General features: G+C 33.3%; 2 protein-coding genes across 2 annotated transcripts in view; one reads left to right on the forward strand and one right to left on the reverse strand.

The window, feature by feature from the left end:
• FGF7 (fibroblast growth factor 7) overlaps positions 1–12,565 on the reverse strand; it is a 61,819-nt gene extending 49,254 nt beyond the window's left edge. The window contains exon 1 of the mRNA XM_069460135.1: positions 12,280–12,565. Coding sequence (XP_069316236.1) covers positions 12,280–12,565 — 286 coding nt within the window. The remainder of the gene's footprint in view (positions 1–12,279) is intronic.
• FAM227B (family with sequence similarity 227 member B) overlaps positions 1–25,610 on the forward strand; it is a 182,676-nt gene that overhangs the window by 104,955 nt on the left and 52,111 nt on the right. The window lies entirely within an intron of this gene.

Raw genomic sequence — 25,610 nt, forward strand, 5'->3', positions numbered from 1 at the left:
GCTTTTTCCCCTTCAAAGTCCCTAATTAACCAACTTTTGTTGACTATAAGTGAACTGGAAGGTTTAAAGCAGTATTCTATACATGAACTTCTTGCTGTGTAATATATAATGATTTTACTCACACAGTGAATTCATCAGACGTATTATTCAATATTTACTCTTTGAAAGTTAACTGACCACCCAGATATTTCCAGAGAACAATCAATTATTGTGCACAAAGGTTTTCGATAGGATCATTTGAATCATAGGCTAGTTTTGAACACCAATCTTTCTTAATTAAAATGAGCAACACCTAAATAGGCAAAACAGACTTATGTATAATTTTAAAACTAGAGCTAATATACCAGGAAACTTAAGGAGAGGGCTAATTTCCTAAGGGTCTTTTGTTTTTCTCTGTGAAATGAAGTAATAATGTGATTGCAAAATAACAGGAAGGAGGTATTTTGAGAATGAATTGGAATAGAATAAAGTATTCTGTACCAATTTCAATATTGGCATATGTATTTTTAAATAATTATCATCATTTTAATTATATGCTTATATTTAGTCACCCAATAAAAATATTCCTAGTTTTAAATTGTGCAATTTTGCATGCACTAAATTAGAAGATTTATGACAGCAATAACAAAATTTATTTCTGCACAGTGCAGTAAGTTCAATGGTAATATTAATGTGAATACCTAATAAACTATTAAATAGTATAAAATTTTAAATACATAAATTTTAAAGTACATAAAACATATAAAGTACATAAATTTTAAAGTAATTTATTTTCATAAATTTTTTTTTTTTTTTTTTTTTTGAGACGGAGTCTCGCTTTGTTGCCCGGGCTAGAGTGAGTGCCGTGGCATCAGCCTAGCTCACAGCAACCTCAAACTCCTGGGCTTAAGCAATCCTACCGCCTCAGCCTCCCGAGTGGCTGGGACTACAGGCATGCGCTACCATGCCCGGCTAATTTTTTCTATATATATTTTAGTTGGCCAGATAATTTCTTTCTATTTTTAGTAGAGACAGGGTCTCGCTCTTGCGAGTGCTGGTCTCGAACTCCTGACCTTGAGCGATCCACCCGCCTCGGCCTCCCAGAGTGCTAGGATTATAGGCGTGAGCCACCGCGCCCGGCCTATTTTCATAAATTTTAAAGTACAGCTTAACAACCATAATATAGATTTATGCTTATCTTCTTTGGGGTTATATTGTCATACAATATTTGATCAACTTCCTGTCAGTTAAGAGAAAATCTGAAGACCAGAATCTTTTCAAGACTGAAGGTACCTCTGTGTACCTATTAAACACCAAACATTATTTTACAACACATTATTTGTACAAGCAGGGAGGTGAGGCTAATTTCTCAGAATCAGACATCTCAGTAGTTTTATCTAACTGAGAAAACGTCTTACCTCATTACCTATTTAATGCATTATAGAGAGTAAAGTTATGCACAGATGCTTGACTACTGAGTCTCCGGGTTACACAGCTAAAACAGGCAATCCAGCACTCATGGTAGTAAAAGTATGTCTTATCTTATAAAATATAATAGGTAACTTCCATAATTTTGTCCTTAATGCTAATAATATGCTTCAAAATTATTTCTCTCACTTTTTAGAAACTGTTAAGGAAAAAAATCCTCCGTAACGACAGTATAGCTTTTATAGTGAGTATTTGTGAACAGCTGACTTAAGTAGGTCACAATTATGATCAAAGATTGCAAAGGCATTAAAAAGAGAAAAATATGCATTTATCCAGAAGAAACACTATTCTAATTTAACTATGCACTATTTTAATTTAACTATGCCTTCAGAAAAAATACCCTTTAAAGAAAAAACATTATACAAAACTGAGAAATTGGTGACCTCTTTCTTTCATTCTTTTATTGATTCAACAAAGAGTCACTGATACCTCCTTTTGACAGATTGAGGATACAGTTGTGAACAAATCTACAGTCCATGTTTTTAGAAAATTAACGGTTTTGTTAGAGGTAGTTATGTTTTAATAAACATAGAAATCAAATTCTGAAAATTGATAAAGAGCAAATGTTTTCATATTTTTAATAGGAAAAAATGTTTACATTGGTGAGCTTAATATTGATACTGGAAAGATGTTAAATCACTTCATTTCCCAACCTTGCAGTACTCTCTCTTAATACCAAGCATCTACAAAAAGCACTTCCTCTGAAGATAATACATCTGGCCTCTATCTTTCATCCTTCTCATCCTTTAGGTCATTTCTTCTCAGAAAAGATTTCTATGCCCTCTCCTCATTTTGGGTTAGGCAATCCCCTCTGTGCTCTAAACTTGCCCCCTCTCACTTGTTGTTCTTCCCTGACTCACAACTAAATTATTAGTTCCCAAAAACATGGACGGTGAATTTGCTAATTACTATATTCTCAATCTGGCAAAGGGAAGTATCGATGACTATTTGTTGAATTAATAAAAGAATGAAAAAGGAGGTCACCAATCTTCAAAATTTTGTATCATGTCTTCATTATTTATGCAGACAAAGGAGAAAACTGCCCATAACCTACGGGTGACCGCCCCATGAGAGTTGCCTAAGTATGAACCAGACAAACCAGGCCTGTGGGCAGGAGTATAGTTAGAAACACCATAAGACATCAAAAGACTGTCCTGAAGATCAAGCTACTCACACCAAAACAAACTGAGAGTGGATTCACCAATGTTCAACCTTCCCTGTTTTTCTCTCCCTATACATATTCCCTCCCCTCTACCACCCCCAACAAAACTGTTAATTCTCTAAAAACATGGACGTTAGCATTGAGATGCTAATCACCAAGTCCGGGATTTGACCCCTGCCCAAAAATTATTAGCCCACTGTTTGTTTTCTACTAGTGTAGCTCATTTAATTCTTAAACACTTTTTCTCTTGGTATATCTTTTTTAAAGCAGATATTCTTCAAACCAATATCAGCTATTAATTACTATTTTTTAGGCATATAGTTTTTGATATTCATGGATTAGTTGACAGGTGACAAGAAGAATGTGTGTTGAGGAGGGTCACAACTCTTCCAGGATTGGTCTTCACCATGCCCTGCCAATCCCCCTTCCAGTGATGGAAAGATTGAAAATCACTGGAATAATCACCGGTGATACCTGTGTCTGCTTGTATAATTGTCCTCTAAACTAAACTAACTTTTCCACTGATCGTTTGAAATTACATAGAAAGACTTTAAGGCAAATTAGCTCTGGAGGCCAATCTTTTTAGTTTTTAATGATTGAGAATAAGAGGGAAGTGAGGTGTATTTCTTTTATTTCAGCAAGGCTTTTAATTCTTGTCTGCACTGAATTTTCAATATAATTTAGTAATCTATTTCTTACTTGTAACTAATTTTAGATGTGTAATAAATTAAAGGAGAAATATATTGAGTGATTGCCAATCTTCCTTCTTCCACCTCTTGCATTGGGCTAAGTGCTGCTTCCTCTACCATGGGGAAATAAATAAAAAGAGTAAGATATGGTGCTTATCTTTCCAGAACTGACATTCCAGTGGCAGTGCTAAATGCAAAAAACAAGAACCATAAGACAAGACAGATGTGCTGTGTACAGGTAGAAAAGCAATTGGGGCACAGAAGAGAATAAGACTATTACTGACCCTGTCTCTTCTTAAAATCTAAAATAACTGACTTCTTCAAAAGACACAGAAACTAATTCATTAAATTTATAGTCCTCCCATCAGGTTATGCTAAACTTCAAATTTCTAAATGGTTTTTGGCCAGCAAATGAAACTTGTTTCTTTATTAATATAATTGAAATAACTGTAACTTTTGCTCAAACTACTTTTTTAAAAAGTAAAAGAAAGTTTATTGTTTTAGGTACATACAATAAGAATTTTTCAATCATGTTAGAATCCTAAAACATGTTTAAGATACTGCATGGGAAGTTTTTTGGTCAATTTATAGGTTTCCCAAGTAATACCTATTGGGCATCATTTCAAATTAGGAAAATGGTCATATAAATGCTCAGAATTCAGAAAGAACTTAAAATTAGGTTTAAATACCACTGGAAACCTCTGGATTTTAGCCCAGCATCCATACCCGAAATACTGCTCTAATAGTCCAAAATCACATATAGGCTCCTGACTTTGGCATAAGTGCATGGTTCAAGGTCATTATTAAAATATTGGTTCAAGTCAATTTCATAGGCTTTTTATTTGAATTATACAACTGAGAAGCAGCTTGATTTAGTTCTTGACTACACCAAAAATGGATCCCAAGACAATAGCTCTCAAGTTTCAACTTAATGAAATTTAACTGTTCTACTCAAGCCAGGGACTGGGAGTGAGATGGGGGTGGGGGTAAGGAGGGGTGTTCTATTGTCAATTAAGTTTGGGAAATCATGTGCTCTCTTTTCCTAGACTTTTGCAATTCATATTAATGTAGTATGGACTCAGAAACTCTGCTAAAAAATGGTTCAACTTATTTAACCTAATATTTCCCAGTGGGCTAGTCATAGAAACTCTGCTGCAAGAAACACCATTAATATCTCAAGGGAGACTAGTGTTCTAAGAAACAGTTTGGAAATACTGCCTTAAGAAAATTCCAAAAGCTGAGTTGATTCTGAATTTGATCACAAGTCATTTTCTCAACATTATCTACAATTACATCTAAAGTTCAAACAGGCAGATAAAATGAGAAATATTACAATAGAGTATGATAAATATGGTATTTAAGAATGTTGAAATATGCCTCATTTCTATTACTTTAATCATAAAAATAAACTCAGTTTCAGAATAATCCTGATATAATAAGCAAACTATAATAAGACTATTATAGTTTTAGGCACAAAATTAACTAAAAGATTCAAACCCCCTATTTGAGTAATACTTGCAAGAGTCTATCATCATTTAAACTCCTCTGTGCACTATTACTGCAATTTCTAGTTAAATCCAACACTGAGCATTTTGGCTGTTTGGTTTTGATCTCAGAAATCCTCCCTCTACTATCTTATCAATCCATTGCATTCTATTACCCTCATTTCTCAAGTGCATCAAAAAAGTTAGTAGAGTTACATTTTATGAGAATCCTTTGTACTTCATTTTAAGTTTACAAAGGATTTAAAATCCATTAATTTTTATATACAATCTTTTTTCCCTTTCTCTTTCACTCTTTTCCCTTCTATTCACAAAGATATTTTTTTTTTCTTCTTTTTATTCTTGGATGGATATTAGCTAATGGCTCTATGAAGTAAGCATGACCACTCCAAGTAGAAGAGATTATTTCCTTCTGGAGGAAAGTTGACTGGAACAACTGGAGAATCTCTAGAGCGAATTCTTCTCAATATATGTCAAACTCTTTTTCTCTGAGAATTATGTTGTCTGCCTAAAGACAAGGTTTTACCTGGGCATGGGTACTGGAAAACTCTCCTTTCTCATTCTCCATCATAATCCCTTTGTCTTTATATGTTACTACACAAATACATTCATACACATAGTTAAGGAACTTTAATGACATTTTCTTTGTTAGTGAATTTGATTTGGCTTCTCTACCTAAGGTAGGTCCAGATACCATCTCAAATGCAGGTATAAAACTTGGTCCAGAAGCAGTTAAATGTTTAGTAACTTTAACATCACTTTCCAAGCCATGTTAAAGGCAAAAGATTTTCATTTCCGACCTATTTTGGGGGTAGAAATGTTGGCTATTGTTTAGAAAAGGAAGGAATTCATACTGAAGCCCATTTCATTTAAGAAGAGTTCCTTTTCCTCCACGTTACTTAAGTATACACAACTCTGCATTTTCTTTTATGTGTCATATGTGAAAATAACATATAAAAAATTGTATTCTAATAGTTATGTTAGGAAAGTTACTGTGCTGCCAAAAATTATTTGATGCAAGGGAAGAAAGCTAGAATCCTTAGAAAATAAAGAAAGCTTTGCCTTAATGTTGTGCATCATCTCATTCATACAAATGGAACAAACTAGCTTCATGTCCTTTTAACTAATATGCATAAACCCTTGCTATGGTTTGAATGTCCCCTCCAAAACTCTAGTTGAAATTTAACTGCCATTGTAATGGTGTTAGGAGGTGGGGCCATTAAGAGGTGATTAGGCCATAAGAGCTTTGCCCTCATGGAAGGATTAATGTCATTATCACACAGGAGTGGGTTTGTTATCAAGAGAGTAGATGTGTTATCACAAGAATAGGTTATTATAAGAGCAAGTTTGGCCCTGCCTGTCTCTTGCTCTCTCAACCTCTCTTGCCCTTCTACCTTCCACCATGGAATGACACAGCAAGAAGATCCTTGCCAGATGATGGAACCTTGATATTGGACTTCCCAGCCTCCAGAACTAGGAGAAATAAATATCTGTTTTAAAAAAATAAATTCCCCAGTCTATGGTATTCTATTATATAATAGCAACACAAAGCAGGCTAAGACAACCCTCTAGACTTGTGTTTCCCTCCCCACTGGGTTTCCTAGGCTGGAGTTTGTCTCTTTAAATCTCCACCGTTGAATTTTGTGGGGTGGCCTGAGAAGTGAGACCCTAATTTGAGGCATCCAAGGTTATAGTTAGAAGTGGCTTATTTAAGTGCAGAGTAAGTAGATATCGATGCCTGTACTCCCAGTCCCATACTGTAGCACCACTTGAAAGAGTCAGAAGAGATTCAGACATGTCAGTCATTGTGATACTGTGACATGGGACCTATCCTTCCCTGTGGCAAACTCACTCACCAAAGCAACCTTCTTACATAGTAGCTACAGAGCTGTCATCACATGCATTTCCCTGTCAGTTCACCAAAGTTGAAGCCACTGAGATTTGTCAGAGAGACTACATAGGCCCAGAAGAACTCCCTCAATGTATAATTCAGAGTTTCTTCCCTGATCAAGCCTATTTCAAAATCTTCTAGGGTGCAAGTCAACTCTGAAGCCCTCTAAGAGTTTGGAAACATTCCCAGGACACCTGAGGAGGTCCAGGCTAAATTAGGACTCTTGGTGCACTTAAGCAGTGACTTGCAGCCTTAACTGCACATTAGAATCACTGAAGAACTTTAACAAATACTGATGCCTGAGTTCTTTCTGCCTTCGTGAGATTCTGATTTAATTGAGCTGCAATTTCCCTAGTAATCTAATGTGATCCCCTTAGTTCGGTGGTTCCTAGCCTGTCAGAATTATCTGGGGAGCTTTTAAAATTCCTGATGCCTAAACTTCAACCCAGACCAATTTAATGAGAATCTTTGTGGGTGGGACATGGCATTAGTATTTTATTAAAGTTCCCCAGCTGATTATAATATTTAGACAAGGTTAAGAAATAGAGAAATCTAGAAAAGGCAACCCCTTGCATATATCTAAAAGCTGACTTTTTGCACTCTTTCCAATTCACTTGTGCGTCTGCATGCTCTAAAACTATAGACTGAAGAGTTGTCATACAGCTGAGTCACAAGGGAAAATATATGATTAGATGCTCCAGATTGATATAGACGTGAAAGTGATATAGAAATAGTCGGTTTAGATAAGGCTTTACAAAAGAAAAAAGAGATGATAAGAGATACGCTAGTGGCAATGAATGAATTTGTTAGCACTTAAGTGCCAAGCACATGTGATAGCCAAAAAAAAAGGAAGATTATAAAATGAAAAATAATCCTTAATGTTAGAGTTTTTAAAGAATAGCCAATATTTCCAAATCTGCTCCCCAGCAATTTATCTATCCTCCATGATTTAAAGCCTTGACAAATTACTAAAGGGCATGTATGTTACCAGTTCTACAGGATTCTACCTTGTCAATGATTTCTAGGATTTTGGTTCAAATCCATACATATATTCCTTATTGTCTATTTTTTAAAGGCAGGGGTTATCCTTACATTGTTATTTTTTATTTTGATAATGTGAATTATTATTCTTTTAGGTAACTTGCTAAGAATGTAAACAAATTTACTGTCTCCATATTCAGAGGTGATAGGCATATTTGCTAGCTACTAGCAGAGATTATTGTTGAGTAGGAGCTTATCCAAAGAATTGTTGACAATTGAGTCACTGAAGGTTTTGTGGCCAAAGTCAAATCCAGCAACACTGTGTTTATTTGCTTTTTGCCAATTGTTAGGCCATATCCCATCACAGTGTAACAATCCAAAAGAGAATATTGCCAAATCGTTGGCCAGTTTTCAGGATGGCTAACCCTTTTCTTGCTATGTAACTAACAATGCTCAATTATAACCAAGTGAGGCATACTTTCTCTTGGATCAGTCATTTATGACAATTAAGTATTTCTTCTTAAAAGGAATGAATGATATTGACTATTGTTGGGAAGAGCACAACTTTTTAGTAACTGGATACCAAAAGTAAGAAAATTGTCTTGAGGGATTGAGTTCTGTGTTCCACATCTGTCTCTCAGGGCAGTCGTCAAGTGCCCAGTGCACTGCTGCCGTCTCTCACTCAGCACCTCAATTCCCAGCTTAAACAACAGTGTTATTTCTGTCAGGTGCGGAGTGATTGCCTCTGGCTGCTGATGGGCTGCTTGGTCCAACGGTCATCTAAATTCACCCTCTGGCCTTGTCCCCAAGGGGAGAGCTCTGACAACAGAAGTGAAAGTATTGACCATTCATTTCCAGTCCCTGTATGGTGTTTTCAGTGTTCTCCTTCTGCAGAGAACATAAATATATAGTTCATTTTGAATGTGCATTTTGAAGGGACATTTTTTGCTTTCCTTATTCTTATTATTAGTTCGATTAGGTACCAGTTTCATTGCTTATAAACTTACTATAAGGCTAAATATGGAGCCACCAGAGAGAACAAGTAAAGAGGAGACACTTTCTGCCTCTTTGGTAAGAGCAGTGTGCAATCCCTAGGACCAGTTCTCTACTAACAGCTCTGTCCCCTCAAGAGTCAAAAATGTGGTCCAGCTTCTCTTGGCCTCTCATGAATTCCCCCATCTACATAGTTAGTTCTTGCTTATATGTCTGCTAATACAAATCTTATTTCTATTAGGTTTCCTGGTGCACTCTGCAATGTATTCATTCTAAGCTAAACTTACATAATATTTCACAAGACAACACAGTAATTAAGGTAAGACTGAAGTAAGTGAGAACTTCACAATCCAGAGTAGCTTAAGTAATTTTTAAAAATTCCCTAAAGATATGAGACATTATAGTCACATCCATCTCCTCAGTACTCCCCTTCTCTTCCTCCATGCTTTCCATCTATCTGCCTCAGCCCAACATCTTCTGAAAGCAGAATTATATACCCAGATTTTTCTCCTCTCCTATTAGCTCCAATCCATATTTACCAATATCTTAAAAACCACATTCTTGTGTGGGAGCTGTGCTTCTGCTGATGAAGTAAGCAGTCCTCTGAGGCCCATTAACATTCTTGGGTCATTTTTCCTTTCATTCAAAGAAAAGCCATGAGAATGGGCTGGGGACTTTCTAATGGTAACTGAGAGAACATTATGTTTCACTAGGATCTTACTTTTTACATCAAACTTTATCATCTAACACATTAAAATTTATAACAAAAGACCTCCAGAGAAGGGCAATTAGTAGCCTGATAAAAAAAATTTAAGGTATCAAAATATTGAAAATGAAATTCAGCATTTGATTCTGATCTTTACTACTTTCTGAACTCTGCTGCATTTCAATCTAGTAGATAATCCAATTACCTTTTACTCTCATTAGTTAAAATAGGAAGCAAACGTCTTTTTTCCATTTGTTCATTCAATTAATAACTGAGGAATATAAGCAATCTTCAAATTTTATAATTTCAAGTTTCTCATCCTCTTTGATTATTTTAAACAAGTGCTACTGAGCATTTTTTTTGTACCTGGCTTTCCTAATATAGTAGCTTCAACTTCACATGTGTCAATTAGCACATTTATGTATGGACATTCACTCTTAAAATTAGTAAGGCTAACCCTCAAATAGCCAGGACATGGCTATCAGAATTTTCTTTAAATATGTTATGTTCCATATACTCTTCACTGGAGTATTTCTCTCTGTACTTTAGGATTTCCTGTAGATAAAAGTGCCTTATCCTCTTTTTAACTTTGGATAACTCATACTGGCTCCTTCTTCAATAGGATAGCCATAAAACTTGACAATCATTTTCAGGTTTACTTAAAGGATTTTGGTGAAAGTTTCCCTTTCTGGGAGAATTTACTATATCAAGAAAGTATACCATTTATATAGCCTATGAAAAAGCTTATAGAAGTGAAGATTATTTACATAATGTACATCATGTCTTTTTAGTACATCGGTATTGTGATAATCTAATTTAAAATGATATAGGATGATTTTTTTCTTTCTTTTTTACTGTAGAATTAGTGTTAGAGGAAAATGGTTTACCACATTGGCTTTATGGTTACTCAAAATTAACACTAAATTGTGTTTCAAACTATCAAATAATTTTAGCATTCTGTGTATTTGCATAAATACCTGAATTTCATCCTTTTAAGAAATTTTAACATAAAATAAAATTTACATATGTGAATGTATTCAAATTGTAGATATTTTTGATCCTAAATAATTATGCATACTATTCATTTTCACTGGATTTTACATATAATTTTTCACTTTTTTATTATTTGGTAAAAGCATTCAAAAGAAACTAGTCAGCACATATAGAAGAATTCCGTAGTGTTTGAGTTTGGTAACCTTATTACTATAATTTTAAATTAGTTCTCACATCTCATCTTACCATTGAGATAATATTCACTTGTGTGAGATAATTATATAGTGTGTACTTAGGTTTCTTTATATTTATATAATATATTCTGTGGTTTAAAATAGAATAGACTATAAGAACTTGAAGGTATCTTAGAAATCATATGTAAATATTTCATGTTTTTTTAGATGAAAAAATTGAGAATTGGAAAAACTAAAAAATTATCCCAAAGTCTTTCACAGGAATTGGACCCATGTGTCATAACTTCTACCTTGGCTCTGTCATCTCTACCAGGTTCTATTATGCATAATAAATCTCAGTAACATTTAAATAAATTGATTATAAGCCAAATTCTGTTGCTCACATAGAAGTAGATATTCACAAAACTTCCTCCAAATAGTCATTTCCTTAGCTAAACTTTAGTATAATCAGAACAATCTTCTAGGACTAACATGATACCTCTATTAATAACAGTAATAATAATAAAACCATAACTGTCAATTCATTAAAATGACCTTAACATTCTGTATCAATTATCATTAAAAAGAAGATCCTCTCATTTTTATATTGGAAACATAATTACCCCAAATTCCTGTTTATTGGTTGATTAGTTTAAAAGCCAAAAAGTTACTCAGTGAACAGGCAACAAAAAACTTAAGTAATTGCTGTCAGCTTGGCACTGTGATAGGCACATGTTTACACCATTCTCCCCATGCATTCTTTTTCAATTGGCTTTAACACACATATTTTAAAATGATGTAACATTAATATTGTCCAAATGCTAGTAAGACAAACAAAATTTATTTTAAAGTTAAGGTGTACAGTTTACCCCATTAAATTTAATACTATTAAAACTGGTTATTAATCATAACTGTTAAATGAAAAATACAACTCTGATACTTCAACATGAAAAGAATAACTGATCTGGGGGAAAATGTAAAGATTTTAAATTGAAAATCATGGAATTAAGATCCTTCCAACTCACTTTTATATCCCTACATTTACGTTTTTCTTAAGGCAGCATAGAATGCTTATGACATAGAAGATTTAGATAAGAAAATGTTAGGAGGAATCTATTTGTCTGCCTAGGTTGATAATAAACCAATCTAATATATAAGCTCATTATGACATGAACAGATGAGGATACCACAGATTCCCTTCTGTTTGTAACTATACACAATTGCACAGGAATGTATTTTTTGAGCACAGATTAAGTATTTTGCATCACAGAAATATTCTTTCAAAGGAAATCAAATTGATAAAAATAAATAGATTCTCAATTCCTCAAACTAGCGGTAAGTAGTTTTTGGTGAGCATTTACTAAGCACTATATTAGAGTTCCTAATGAGTTTTTCTAGAAAATAATAAATCACATTTCAGTGTGAATAGTATCATTTACATTTTGGTTAACATATGAGCATTTTGAGCACATGGAGTATATATTTTCTATTTGGCTTGGGTTATCAGTTCCAACTATAATATAAGTAGATTTCCCTGTTCCAGGAGATATTGTTAGGGACATAGTTCAACTATACCTATTTAGAGGAATTATGAGATGACATTTCATTTAATTTTTTTCCAAAACATAAAAGGAAACTGAGAAAGCATGTCACTTGAAAATTGACCTTTTAACAGATTATTAAGGTTCATAAGCTGTGCTTTAAATAAAAGACATTACTTACTGTAAATGTTCTTCATCTCTTGGGTTCCTTTTACTTTGCCTCGTTTATCAATCCTCAGATACCACTGTGTTCGACAGAAGAGTCTTCTCACTCTTATATCCCCTCCTTCCATGTAATCATAACTTCTTGTATGTCGCTCAGGGCTGGAACAGTTCACATTTGTAGCCATTTGCTCTGGAGTCATGTCATTGCAAGCTAAAGATATAGTACCCACTAGACAGATAATGTGAAAGCATGATCTGTAGAGCAAAGTTGGCAGGATCCATGTCAGTATCCATTTGTGCATTATAGTGTAGTGCTCCGGGTGTTCATGAATAACATAATGAAAATTAAATCTTGAGGTGATTGTTACTCCTAGGTCATTGACCTCTTCCTATCTGTGAATTGTAGATTGATTTAAGACAGAGTAGTTGTTCTTTCCAAATTGTTAGTCTTATCCTTTTAGTTCCTGATAGCAATACAGGATTCCTCCTTAAATAACTCTCTGTGGATATATCCTTATAAAAACAGGTTGTAATAAGCTCAGTTGCTGAGATGCTGTTTGCTACTTGACTTCTGTTTGCAATGAGAGATTAGGCATAGGGAGAGGAAGAGAGAGGAAGATAAAAAATTGCATGTATAAATTTCAGTGGGTAAATAGTATAACATACAGTGTATTTTATACTTTGAAAATACATTTAAAACAGCTTTCACAGAGAATGTCAACAACTTTACTACTCTATGTGTAGATTTATAAAAGTTATACATTAGTAGAGACAAATCAGAATGTGACTGTACCGCTCATTCCAGTTGCTATTTTGTGAGAAACATCCTACACTTAGAACTATTGATTTAAATTGAGTTTTACAATTACTATTAACAAGATGTAAATGTTTTCCCTAGATTTCTTTACTATATGCTTCTACACTTGTGGTTAATCAATTATTTTCTCCTGAACCTCCAACATTTTTCAAGTTAAATGTCAAATTGTTCTGGAAAAATTTCAACTTTATTTTCTACAGCATAATTGCTAGAAATACTTACATGGCTCAAAAATCTGGTAGCTTTACTTTTACCCTCAGTACTAAAACCAGAGAAAGAGATAAACTTTTAGAAAACATTCAGCATTGTTTTTAAAAGCAAATAACAGTAACTTACTTGTTCTGTTGATAACAGCTGGATACATAAGAATTCCATGTCTGTTGTCTGCCTTGTGCAACTTGAGCCTCTCTACTGTAGCTACAAACTATTTCTCAGCTGAAAAATTCTCCAGCAGAATCATAATTGTTTCCATAAATCAACAGGCAAGAGGATTTTCTGTGTGTGTGTGTGAGAGCGTGTGTGCTTGTATGTGTGTGTGTAGAGCCTTTTATTCAGGGCTTTTCGATAAATACCTTTGCTGACCTCATTGGAAGCAATTAAAACTTAACCAGTGAGCTGTTAGTTGAACACAACAGCGAGAATAAAAGGAGGCTTGTATAGTATTGAGTGGTCATGAGAGGGAGCTATGAACATGGTTTATGCTTAAATCTTCAAGTGGTTACCTATTTTGTAGAAACAGACCTCTGATTCTTAAGCAGTTAGAAGGGGAGTTTTTTTGACTTTTTTTATAATATAACAGTTGTATATACTTTGAAAAATATTTGAACATATCTATAAAAGGGGTTTGGTTTTTTAATAGAAAATCTTTTCCATGGCTTTATGATGCATACATTTCTGTATTCCTATGTGTTCAGAATATTAGAACAAAACTACAAATATATATTAACTCACATCTTAGCATCTTCAAGCACTGTATAGATGAGTTAAGGGTAGAGACAATTCACCATTGAATATGAGTATAATTTTTATGTTCTATATTCCTAGGCTGAAAGTGAGAAAAACCTAGGTTCTTATTTGATTTGAAGTTGGACTGCTAATGACCAGTGTGATTTGGGGCAAATCACACGATATTCCCAAGTCTCAGCTGCTACATTTATAAAATTAGTGTATTAGTTTAAATGACTCTGTGGTACCTTGTAGTTCTAAAATTCTGTGACCTGTGACTCATACTGACTACTAATATAAGGAAGAGGGCACATGCTTTTAAAAATTGTTATTCTTAAAAATTAAGAAAATTGTTTCACAATGATTATCAATGCTTGACTTTTGACTCAATAAGGACATTAGCACAATAAATAAATGTTAATTTAAGATGGAATTTTAAGATCTATAGCTAAGGTAAATAAGAGTAAGCTATTTTACTTTGCAACATGAGTTCTTTTCTCTTTTACTTCCTGTTCTAGTTCGTGTATATAGTAGTGCTTAAGTATTTTATTAGTACTTGGTGCAGAATAATTGTGTTGTCAACCTAAATCAGTATTTAGGAACACATATTAAAATTCTCTTTCCCATGTTATATACCCCTCAGAACACACACACACACACACACACACACACACACTTTCTACACTTGAAATGCACTACTTTACCACCAGGTGGTGCATGTAGACCAAATAGGAAAAGGAAATTAAGTCCGTTCAATTGGATTATAGTTTATGTGATTTCTCTTTTTGTCTATGCTTTTAGGGAACACAATCAAGAGCACAGAATAGTTAAAATGTACACAGTTATACTCTTTATGCACCAAATATTGAAAGTTCTAAGCTTATTAAAGCAGAGGAGAGTAGATTCTTCTATAATTGCATCTGTTGAAAGCTAGATGGCTCAAACATTCTATCATATATTTCTCTAAAAGGAGGAAGAGAAGAAGGAAAGAAAATATTATGTTACTGTGTATTGAATAAAATCCCACTAGTTTGAGAAGTAACAGTAATGAGTGGGGTCAGAATTTCTAGGACTTGGATATTTCTTCCAAAGAAATGAAAGTTATTAACAGTCAGTTCCCAATGTAAAGATATTCAGAAACTACTAAATCCATCTGTTCCACACTGACCCCACAGATATTAAACCAAGAAATCAATAGATTAGATGTAAATATTCGCTAACTAAATTCTTAAGAATTAAATAAAAGAAATGGATAGTTTGTTGGTAGAGTACTTAATGCCTCCTTAAAATCTGCTGTAAAAGATTAACTGCAAAATTGAAAACAAAGAATAAAATCGTGATCTATGTACTTTAAGTGAATTAGATGCTATTATATTCTTGATTTGGAAATATGATCCCAGTAATATTAATAAATAAATTAATCTCAATAAGGGAACTATATCAATGGTTTAAATTCTTTCATTATCAGTTTCCTCACTGGAGAATAATGAATTCAAGCTGGGCCCACAACCTGTTTCACTAGTATGTGTCAATACCACAGCTATAATGGGGAACCTCACTTAGACTTCACTATGCACTTATTATGATTACACTTCAGTAAGGATTCTCCAGGAACTAAGAATAACTTTAGATATCTCTAGATGGGTTAATCCTCTGTGATTTTTTTTTTAAGTTATACATTGACAACCGTTTATCCTCTTGTTTTAGTGTACATGTAGTGATAGAATAAGTAGAGAAATACTTTGAAGAATTGCCTTTCTTTTGTTGTTTCTAGATTGAATTAACTTTACTTTAAATTGGAAACACATCTCATAAGTTTTTAAACTCATAAAACAAAAGATTCTTGCATCTCTTCCTAAAAATTGGCTTTTAAAAAATGTGCTTTGAAAGTAAAGGTTAGCACCTGCAATTCTTCAAAAAGAAACAGTGCTTAATACTTGTCTAGTGTGATCTGAGGATAGAATATAAGAAAAGAATACAGAGACCCTATTACAGTGCATATCATGAAAACAGGTAGCCTTTAAGGTAATAATTAACCACCCAACTTTACTTAAGCAACCTCCATTATATCCTTTATCCATGGAGAGATAAATACTAGAAAATAACTTTTGCTTAATGAATTTTGTTTCAATAAATAATTTTAAAACTGTGCCTCATTCATAATTATGTATGATATAATTAATAGAAGGGAACATCATTAAATATTGTTATTACTTTGCATTCTTACATCCTATCCTGTTCCCTATTCTCCCAGTTCTCCTTCCTTCCCCAAAATATTGATAATCATTTTTATTAGTTTCTTGTGTATGTTTCCAGGGTTTCCTCATGCATACACAGGCATGTATATATATGTACATTTATTACTTTTTCCCTTTTTTAACAGGTAATATGCCATATGCATTGTTCTGTACATTGCTTTTTTTTACTTAATAAAAATGGAAAAATCTTCCCATCTCAGTATTTAGGAAGCTTCCTCATTTTTTTAATAGCTGCATGGTATTCTGTTGATTGGATATATAACAATGTATTTGGCCAGCCCCCTATTGATGAATATTTATTTTTTTCAAGTATTTTTCTATTAGAAAAAAAGTTGTAATAAATAAAGTTATAAATATGTCATTTTATACTGTGAAAATGTATCTGTAGGATCAATTTCCAGAAGTGGACTGTCTGGGTCAAAAGGTGTATATATATATATATATATATATATATTTCATTATTTTGATAGATGTTGCCAACTTATCCTCCATGGAGATTGTACTAGTTTCGCAATCCCACTAGCAGTATGTAAGAGTACCCATTTGTTCAACAGAATGTTTGAAGAATCCTCAAACTTTGGGGATTTTGTTAATCTGATAAGAAAAAATGGCATTTCATTGTAGTTATCCCTTGCATTTCTCGTCTCATAAGACAAAGTGACCATCGTGGACAAGTACACTAAAGAAAAGGTATATGTTACTATGAGTGTTTATAATAAGTGGCAGTAGGGAAGGCTTCTCAGCAAAAATGTCAATAGAGATGAAATTTTATAGCATGAGTGGGAGTTACCCTGTGAATGTACCAAAAAAAAAAAAAAAACTGTGTTGAAAGAGAACAATCATTTTCAATAATGAAACACCAGTGTGCCCCTAGCAGAGAAATGAGAGGGACTGTGGTGCATGAACAGGCTGAAGAGGCAGACAGGATTTGTGTGGGCCATGTTAAGGCATATGTGATCTTTATCCTAAGAGTAATAGGAAGCCTTTGTAGTATGTTAAGCAGAAGAATGACATGATCAGAAAATTGTATTTCCTGCCTCTGTTCTGGTCAAAACTTAATTCCGATTGGCAGAATAGGTTTATGAAACATTAAATTTTGTTTATTTATCCAATTTTTTCTGTTTTTCAAATTTTCAAAAAGATAGCAAACTTTGTAATTGGAAAGGAAATGTTAAGGGGAAAAAGTCATATATGCTTCCTGACTTGGGTAAAACCTCAATCCATTTCAAAAGATCCTACTAAGGGCCCTGAAAATAAAGAGAGCTTAAGAGTGCCTTTGAGAAATAGTCCCATGGACTGGGGAGCATAGATAAAAGTCTATGGATCCCATATTTGGGGAGCCAACCTCCTGTATTTCTGGTAGCATCACAGCACACAACAGATGTACAAAACTCCAGAGACTGAAGACTACCTCATGTGTCTGAACAGATGGGCCCATAAGCACCCCTCATAAAGATTTCCTACGTTTTAAAAGAAATCTGGAAGCAGCAGGGAGCCTAGACCTGAAGGAACTGTATGAATAGTCAGTGAACACCCCAGAAATAACCAGAGTAGACAAATAACTCAACAGCCAGAGGCTCTTGCTTTGGCCCTGCATAAAGCCCTTGAACTTTACCTCATCTTAAAGCAGAAGAGGGAAACCCAAGAGTAAGAATAACTGAGTTTAAGTTTTTCATCAACCTGGGAAGGTGGAATTCTCAGAATTGAAGCTAGGTGGATTTATATTTATAAATATAAATGTATATGTTATTCTTTCCATTTCTGAAATTTTGGTCCAAAATTTATTTCTACTACATTACCACAGCTATCTTTACACTATGAATTTATCTTCATCTTTTCTTCTGTGAGTCCCATTTCATAAATTCAGCCTCAATTCTGGCTCATGCCATACAACCAATCTTACTTATCTCCTTGATTCATCTATTTAACAAATATTTATCAAATAGCTCCTTGGTGCCAGATGTACTAGCCTTGTAGAGATACAATGGTGGATATTCTGGAAGTGACCTCTGCCCTTACAGAGTATGCATTCCAGTGAGAGACTAAACATAAACAAGAAGATCAGAGTTAAGGGTAGGGGGAAAATCTTGGTGTGTTCCAAGAATTGAAAGAAGGCCAATATGAATGAAGTGCATGAACAATGGGAGAGTAGTAAGAGATGAATGAAGCTGAAGAGATAGGCAGGGACCAGTTCATAAAGAACTTTACAGGTCATGATGATAGGAGTTTGGGTTTATTCTAAGTATAGTAGGAAGCTGGAGTACAAATGTGTCTACCCAAACCTGATAGGCCTGGTCAAAGACAGTAGTTTAAACTGTGGAGTAAAATCTCAAAAATAATTGAGCAAGCCTGAGGTCCCTATAAATCCTCAGTTATGTAAACTTTGTGCTTACCCTTGGCATAATGCCCTAACATTTTTAAACTAACTGTATATAAGATACAACGTCTGAGTCATATGCTCAAAATTGTGGTGTGCCTGTGACTCAACTATATAAATATCTCAGTTTACAAATGTTACTTGACTCTTGTATCTCTCTGAGTCTATAAAAATTTGTTTTTATTTAATTTTATATTTATAAAAGTTCTTTAAAATGCTAAAGTTTCCCAAATTATATTATGAATTTACTGTATAGTACAACTTTATACCTGGGGCAAGATCTCTCATGGGAGCTACTAGATAGTGGGTTTTTTTCCATTTGTACATTTCTATATAATGGAGACATATAATTCATTCTTGATTGTCTTGATTCCCCTTAAATTACTCCTTAACTTTAGGAAAGAATTCATCTCATTGATTCAGGGCTAACCACTGGTGCCTGGTTTTGACAGCCTAGTGCCCTTCTAAAAGTTGAAAAACATTCTAATGGAGACAGTTTTATTTTACCCCTAGGAGAACATCATGAAAAACACAAAGAACCTGTGCAATTAGGGCTATTACACTGTTTGTTTTAAACTATTATTCTTTGGTTCCATATTAATTGTCTACATAGCAAGGCAGCAGAATGAGGGGTAAAACTAGCAACAATTTTTCTTTAAAAAATATTTTATGGATGTCAATGTGTTAGCAAAATTGGTTTAATTTTTAATTCATTAGCTTTAAAACCATGGCTTTTCAGCACCAGAGTAACTTCTCAAAAGTGGGGGAAAAAGGCAGAATAAAGGTAATTATGATAACAAAGAAGGAAAAGAAAGTTATGGAGTCCACTATCTTTAGTAGAAACATATATCTGTGAAAAACCAGGTACCCAGCAAAATATGTATTCATGTAAAACTGGTGGCTAACACAATAATTCATGCATAAGAGAAAGGAGGGTCATACTTCTGCTTAAGCTCCTCTTCAAGCTGAACATTCCTCCTATCTTCAAACATGACTCATATATTTCCCCCAATGGTATTTAATATTATCTCAGATACAGTGTGTCCTCCTTATTCCTCTAATCAATTCCAAAAATTATCAACTCTACCACCACAACTTCTTCCATGCCTGTTTCTTCCTGTTAATCATTACCTTCACATCCTAGGTCAAGGCATTGTTACGGCTCCTGTCAGTTCTATTCCTAACACATCTCCTTGCATCTCCTTTCTCCAATCTCCAATCCACTTTAAATGTTGCACTCAAATTAGTCTCCCTAAAGAACAGTTGTAATTATGTTACTTCTCTGCCTTAAAGTCATCAGTAACACCCCCATTTTTCCTAAACAAAAGTCTAATCTTCTTTTTCTACTATGCAGACTAATGTTCCTAATGTCCTTTGTTGATTCTCAACATACCACACACACTGGGCTCTCTCACTAGATTTGGGGCAAAGGAACATCCCCTTCACTTCTTCTCTTAGTATAGTAGGGAATTAATTGAGAAGAAATCCTCCTCCTGAATCATCTCTCTCCCTACCTTCTCTCCTTTGCTCTATCCCCCTCTGTTTCTCTCTTCCCTCTTATATATTTAGTCTGTGTGAGGGACCCAAGAGTCATATAAGCAATTATCAGCTATTTCCTTTGAAATTTTGCATATTGAGTTTTCAATGATGCAATAAAGCCCTTGTTCCTATTTAGTCTGTTAGCTCAGTTAATTACTTCAAAACAATACTTACTGTGTATTCAGATAGTGTGCAATATGATAGAGATTAACTATTCAATAAGATAAGCAAGGTCCCTGATTTAGAGCTTAAATTATTGGAGGATGGGGCCAGGTAATAAACATATAAAAAGAATTATGATGATATTTCAGGAGGAAATAAATAGGTTACCATGGTATCTAATAACAGAAAGGAGAGGGGTGGTTGGAATCTGGTTACAAAAGGTCTTTCTGAGAAGTTGACATTACACCTGAGATCTGGAGAATAAGAACACAGAAGTGGAGGTAGAGCATTCTAGACAAAGGTAACAGGGAGAACAAAATTCTGAGATGAAATGAGCTTGTTGTGTTCTAGAATCCAAAAGATAGTATAACTGGAGCATAGTGAACATGAGGAAAGGTAGGTGATAGAAGGCCTATGTACGTAGGGCCTTGATACCAATGATAAGGACTTTAGATTTGATCCTAAGTATAATGCATTAAAATCAGTGAGTAATGTGATCATTCTGAAAACTTTATGGAGAATGGTTTGGAGATGGAAAAAGTTGAAGTGGAAACCAGTTATGAGGCTGTGGTTAAAATTCAGGTCAGTAATGATGATATCTTAGACTAAGATTATGGTAAGGGAGATGGGAAGGAGTGAGCAGATATATGTTGGAGACAAAGCTTGATAATAGATGCAATATAAGAGACAAAAAGGAGTCAAAGTTAAATTCCAGATACCTGACATTTGTAACAGGATAAATGGTAATATCATCTGCTGAACTAAGGAAGACTGGGAGAGAACCAGCATTGGTGGGGAAAATCAGACAATTGGAAAGTTTGGGTGAGAGGAATGCTATAACTCAAAGCCCAGTTCACTCTGGATAAGAGTGATCTGGACCTCTTACTCCCTTGAAATGAGAACCAGGAAGCATCTTAAAAATCAATTACCACAAAAGTATGGACATAGAAATGAAATCTCTTTTTGAGGGTATCCGGTGCAAAAGGAAAGCATTTCTTGTGTAGTATTAATTTGTTTTTGACAAAACTGCTAAGGGCCATCGTTTTTGATTTTTCTAATTAACAATGTCTCTGACAACCAGAATATCACAGACCCTAGTATTGCAACACATGAAATATATCAGAAGTCAAGCTATGTTATAGGACCTTTATTGTAAAAACCTAAAATAGCTTTATTCTTTGATTTCAGCTATAAAGGGATTTCAAAGTTGTCAAAATATAAGTTAATGTATAATGTTCAATTCTTATGATACTGAGAAAGAAACTTTTTAAAAATAACAATGCATTTTGAAAAGAAATCAATATTTACTACCCTCTCTGGTTATTTTACCAGAAAGAAAACTGCTTTTATATTCTTGAATTCTATATTTCCTTCGATAGAAGGAAATATGTTAGTAGAGGAACATAGTAATAAAGTAGTTCATATCAGCATATAACACCATAGTGTATTACATGACAAAAAGAGTATGTTAAAAACTAAAACCTCATATATCTAATGCCAAGAAAACTTGGCTAATTTGGCAAGAAAACAATCTGTTAGTCCTTTGATAGTGGCCAGAGAACAACAAAATAAGACTGATTTCTTTCTTTCTAATAGAATTTTTTGGCTGTGGATGATTATCATAGCTTTGATTTCTTAGCTTAAGTGGTTTAGAAGTTGGAAACATGGTATCATGAGATTAGAAAGCTTCTGAATAAGTAAAAATTCAAAATTATAGCATATTTTAAAAGATATTTTATTTCTTAATGCCAAGAACTATATGTATAATAAATCAAACTGTCAACTGGCTTAACTGAATCAATAAAAAGAATATGGAAATAGCTTATCAGCTTATCTGCAAATGTGGACATGAAAGTACTAACAGATGTTTGAAAATTTCATTCTTTCTTAAATATTTTTAAATTCTCCACGACATCTGATATAACCTATTATTTTTCATGATCTTGAAAATGTCTGCAAAGGAAAAAGACAAGTTTCAATCCAAACTCAATTTGAATGGTAACAAATTCTGAAATTAAGGTATTCCAAATATATGAAGTTTTACTATATTTTAAATTATCCTAAGAATGGATGGTTTATTGGGATATTTATTATATAATTTTTGCCTTGTGTAAATAAAATTAAAGAGGATAATTCTAGTTCATAGTATAACTAAAGGGTTGACTAAAAGATTGATTCAAAATGGTAATGAAATTATTTATGATGTACTCTTCCCTCCTTTGGTTGCCTTCTTCATGCCTTCCATTCCATTTTAGCCCATTTGGCATGTTGCATATTGTGGTAATAAATATATTTTATTGCCAATGTAGTCAAATATAAAGTTAAGAAGCAAGCTCAAAACTATCAAAAGCATTTTTTCTCTCTCAAAAATGAGAATAAGAAGGAATAAAACATATAAAATTTCTGAATTATTTTACCACACCCAGAACATGTTATATTTTGATTTAAAGGGGTATTTTTTCTTTCAACAATGGTCCTTATCTCATTTGTACTTAATTTATCCATTTTAGACTGAGAAATCATCTTTTTTCTGTTTTTTATTTCCTTGATCTACAGGTAAAATTGCATTATGTTATTTCCTTGGCGATACCAAATATTTACAAAGATTTATCAATTTTTCTTTTGTTCTGTTTTTAATTCTGAAACTTTCTTATTCTATCCCATCCTCCTCTTTCAGTCTGCATTTTTATTCCTCACTTTGTTTCCTCTAGCTCCCTCTCTCATTTGCTTGGTTTCCCTCCCTCTTTCCTTTCTCTCTCTCTCTCTCTCTCTCTCACTGACACACACACACACACACACACACACGTATGCACTCAAATGCTTTCTCTCTCATTCCCATGCTTCAGGTTTCTAGAAGATTCCTTGGGTTATTTTTATATTAATTTTCTACTTATTTATCTCTTTTTTTCAATCTAGTCTTGAAAAACCCATCCGTTTTCTATTCTAATCAGTATTTCTCTGAAAATAACTTCATATTATAGAAGACAAATGATTCTCAAGTAATAACTCATAGTGATACAACTTCTGGTAATTTAAACTTTTATCCAATAATTTTAAAAGAGCTAATCACGTAGTCTAACTTGACAGGCTTTTTATTTTTAAGATAAAGCTTATAAAGGTGGGGTTTATATGGGTACTTGTTTAAAGAAAGTTAATATTTGGAAACCTATTTTTTAATGAGAAATCTTGGAAACTAAACATGGAAAATGATTGACTCTTCATTGGCAATTCATTTCTGAGAGTTCACAAGTTAAATGACACAAAGAAAGTGTTATGTAAATGAGGAGATATCAAAGCCTAAGTACTAAAAAGGGAAGACAAAAAGCTGGAACTACTAAGAAATAGCAAATAAATATTAAGTGAGAAATTATTGAAAACTACTTATATAAAGCTATGTGCATTATGAGATGATATGGTGTTTAGAGGTAATATGGAACAAACTGGCCTATGAAGAGCTTTCATGATTCAGATGATTTGTAGTCAGACGTATCTGAATTTGAATTGTTGTTCTTAATGATTGTGTAACATAGGCAAGTTATTTAACTTCTCTGACTCTATTATATGTAAAAAGAATAATAGGAGACCAATTTCCCTTCGAAGAAGACTAAAGGGCTGGGGAATGGATGCAAAAAATAAATAAGGTGCTTTAGAGGATCGGTGGTGGAAGTAGAGTTTTGAAAGAAGATGATTAGATAATTCTAGTGGCAGCATTAATAGGTGAGAATTAGCAGAACCTCTTAAGGGAAGGTAAGCCTAAAAAGAAATGAGAACAAGAAAATGATTAGAGCCTGAATGAGCCTAATAAACAGTAAAAGCAGAGATGAATAAAATGAGAAACAGAGACTAATCTGCTAGCATATGTCTCTATTTTATATATCAAATGCTTACATAGCACTTACTGCATGCCAGGAAATTTTCTAAGCATTTTATACAATTAAATAATGCACTTCTATTAAGTTGGCACTATTTTTATCCTCATTTTGCAAATGAAACTATTATAGTATCAGGTGTGGTTTGCCAGAACAGAGAGAGAAGTGGAATAAAACTTAAGGTAATTTCAGATCTCCACAGCAAACACTGCAGGAAAGTTAAAGGGGAGATAATTCTGTACAGGAAGTAAATAATAATAACAATAATGATTAAAACAGCAGCATTTATTGAGCCTTTATAATTTTATTATGTGCCAGGCACTTTTCTAAATTATATATAATATATATATCACATTTTACATATATAAATATATATATATATAGAGAGAGAGAGAGAGAGAGAGAGAGAATAAAATAGTATAGGTACTCCTTTATCCTCTTTTCCAGATGAGGAAACAAGGCCCAAGAGTTTAAGTAACTTTCACAAGTTAATAAAGTTTGAAATAAATTTAGATATTTATATATATTATAAATATATAAACATTTAATAAATATATATTTATAAATATATAAATATAAATATATATAAATTTATATATATAGATATTTATATATATTATAAATATATAAACATTTAATAAATATATATTTATAAATATATAAACATTTGGAGAAGACAAAGATCAAGTGAAGGCACCAAAAAAACTGATTTTTGAGAAAGATAACCTAAGAAACATAAACTATGTATTTCAAATTCTTACTTGAATTTCTATACTCATTTGTTTAACAGATATTCACTGAACATCTCCTATTATGTATCAAACTCTGAATTGGGTACTAACTGCCATGGTGATACCCACAACCATCTATCCCCAGAAAAAAACATGATACCTGCTCCCGTGGAGCTTATTTGAAATTATATTCTATTATAAAAAAGCACAATCTGATAAGAAAATGGAGTAGAAAAAAATAATCTTAGGAATCAAGAATATGATAACAGAATGGTTTAATAATAGACTGAAGATAGCTAAAGAACAAATAAATGATTTGGAGTATTACAGCATTCAAAAGTACAACAAAAATACAGAGAGGTAGAAAATAGAGAAATGTTAAAGGATATGAAAAATCAATTCAGATAGACCATCTTCACTTCAAAAGGAGTTCCAAGAAGAAAATATGAAGGAAAAGAGAGACAGCAAATAACAGTTCTCAAAATTGAATAAAAATTCAAATGGTCAGATTAATATGATCCACGAAGGGGCAAGCAGAATAAGTAGAGACCCATATCTTGGTGAACTCAAACAATAAAGAAAAAATTCTGAAAGTTTCAAAAAATTTTCAGAAATTGCTTATAAAGGAACTAGAATCAGTTAGGCATCA

Source organism: Eulemur rufifrons, chromosome 2, assembly GCF_041146395.1.
Source record: "Eulemur rufifrons isolate Redbay chromosome 2, OSU_ERuf_1, whole genome shotgun sequence".
Lineage (NCBI taxonomy): Eukaryota > Metazoa > Chordata > Mammalia > Primates > Lemuridae > Eulemur > Eulemur rufifrons.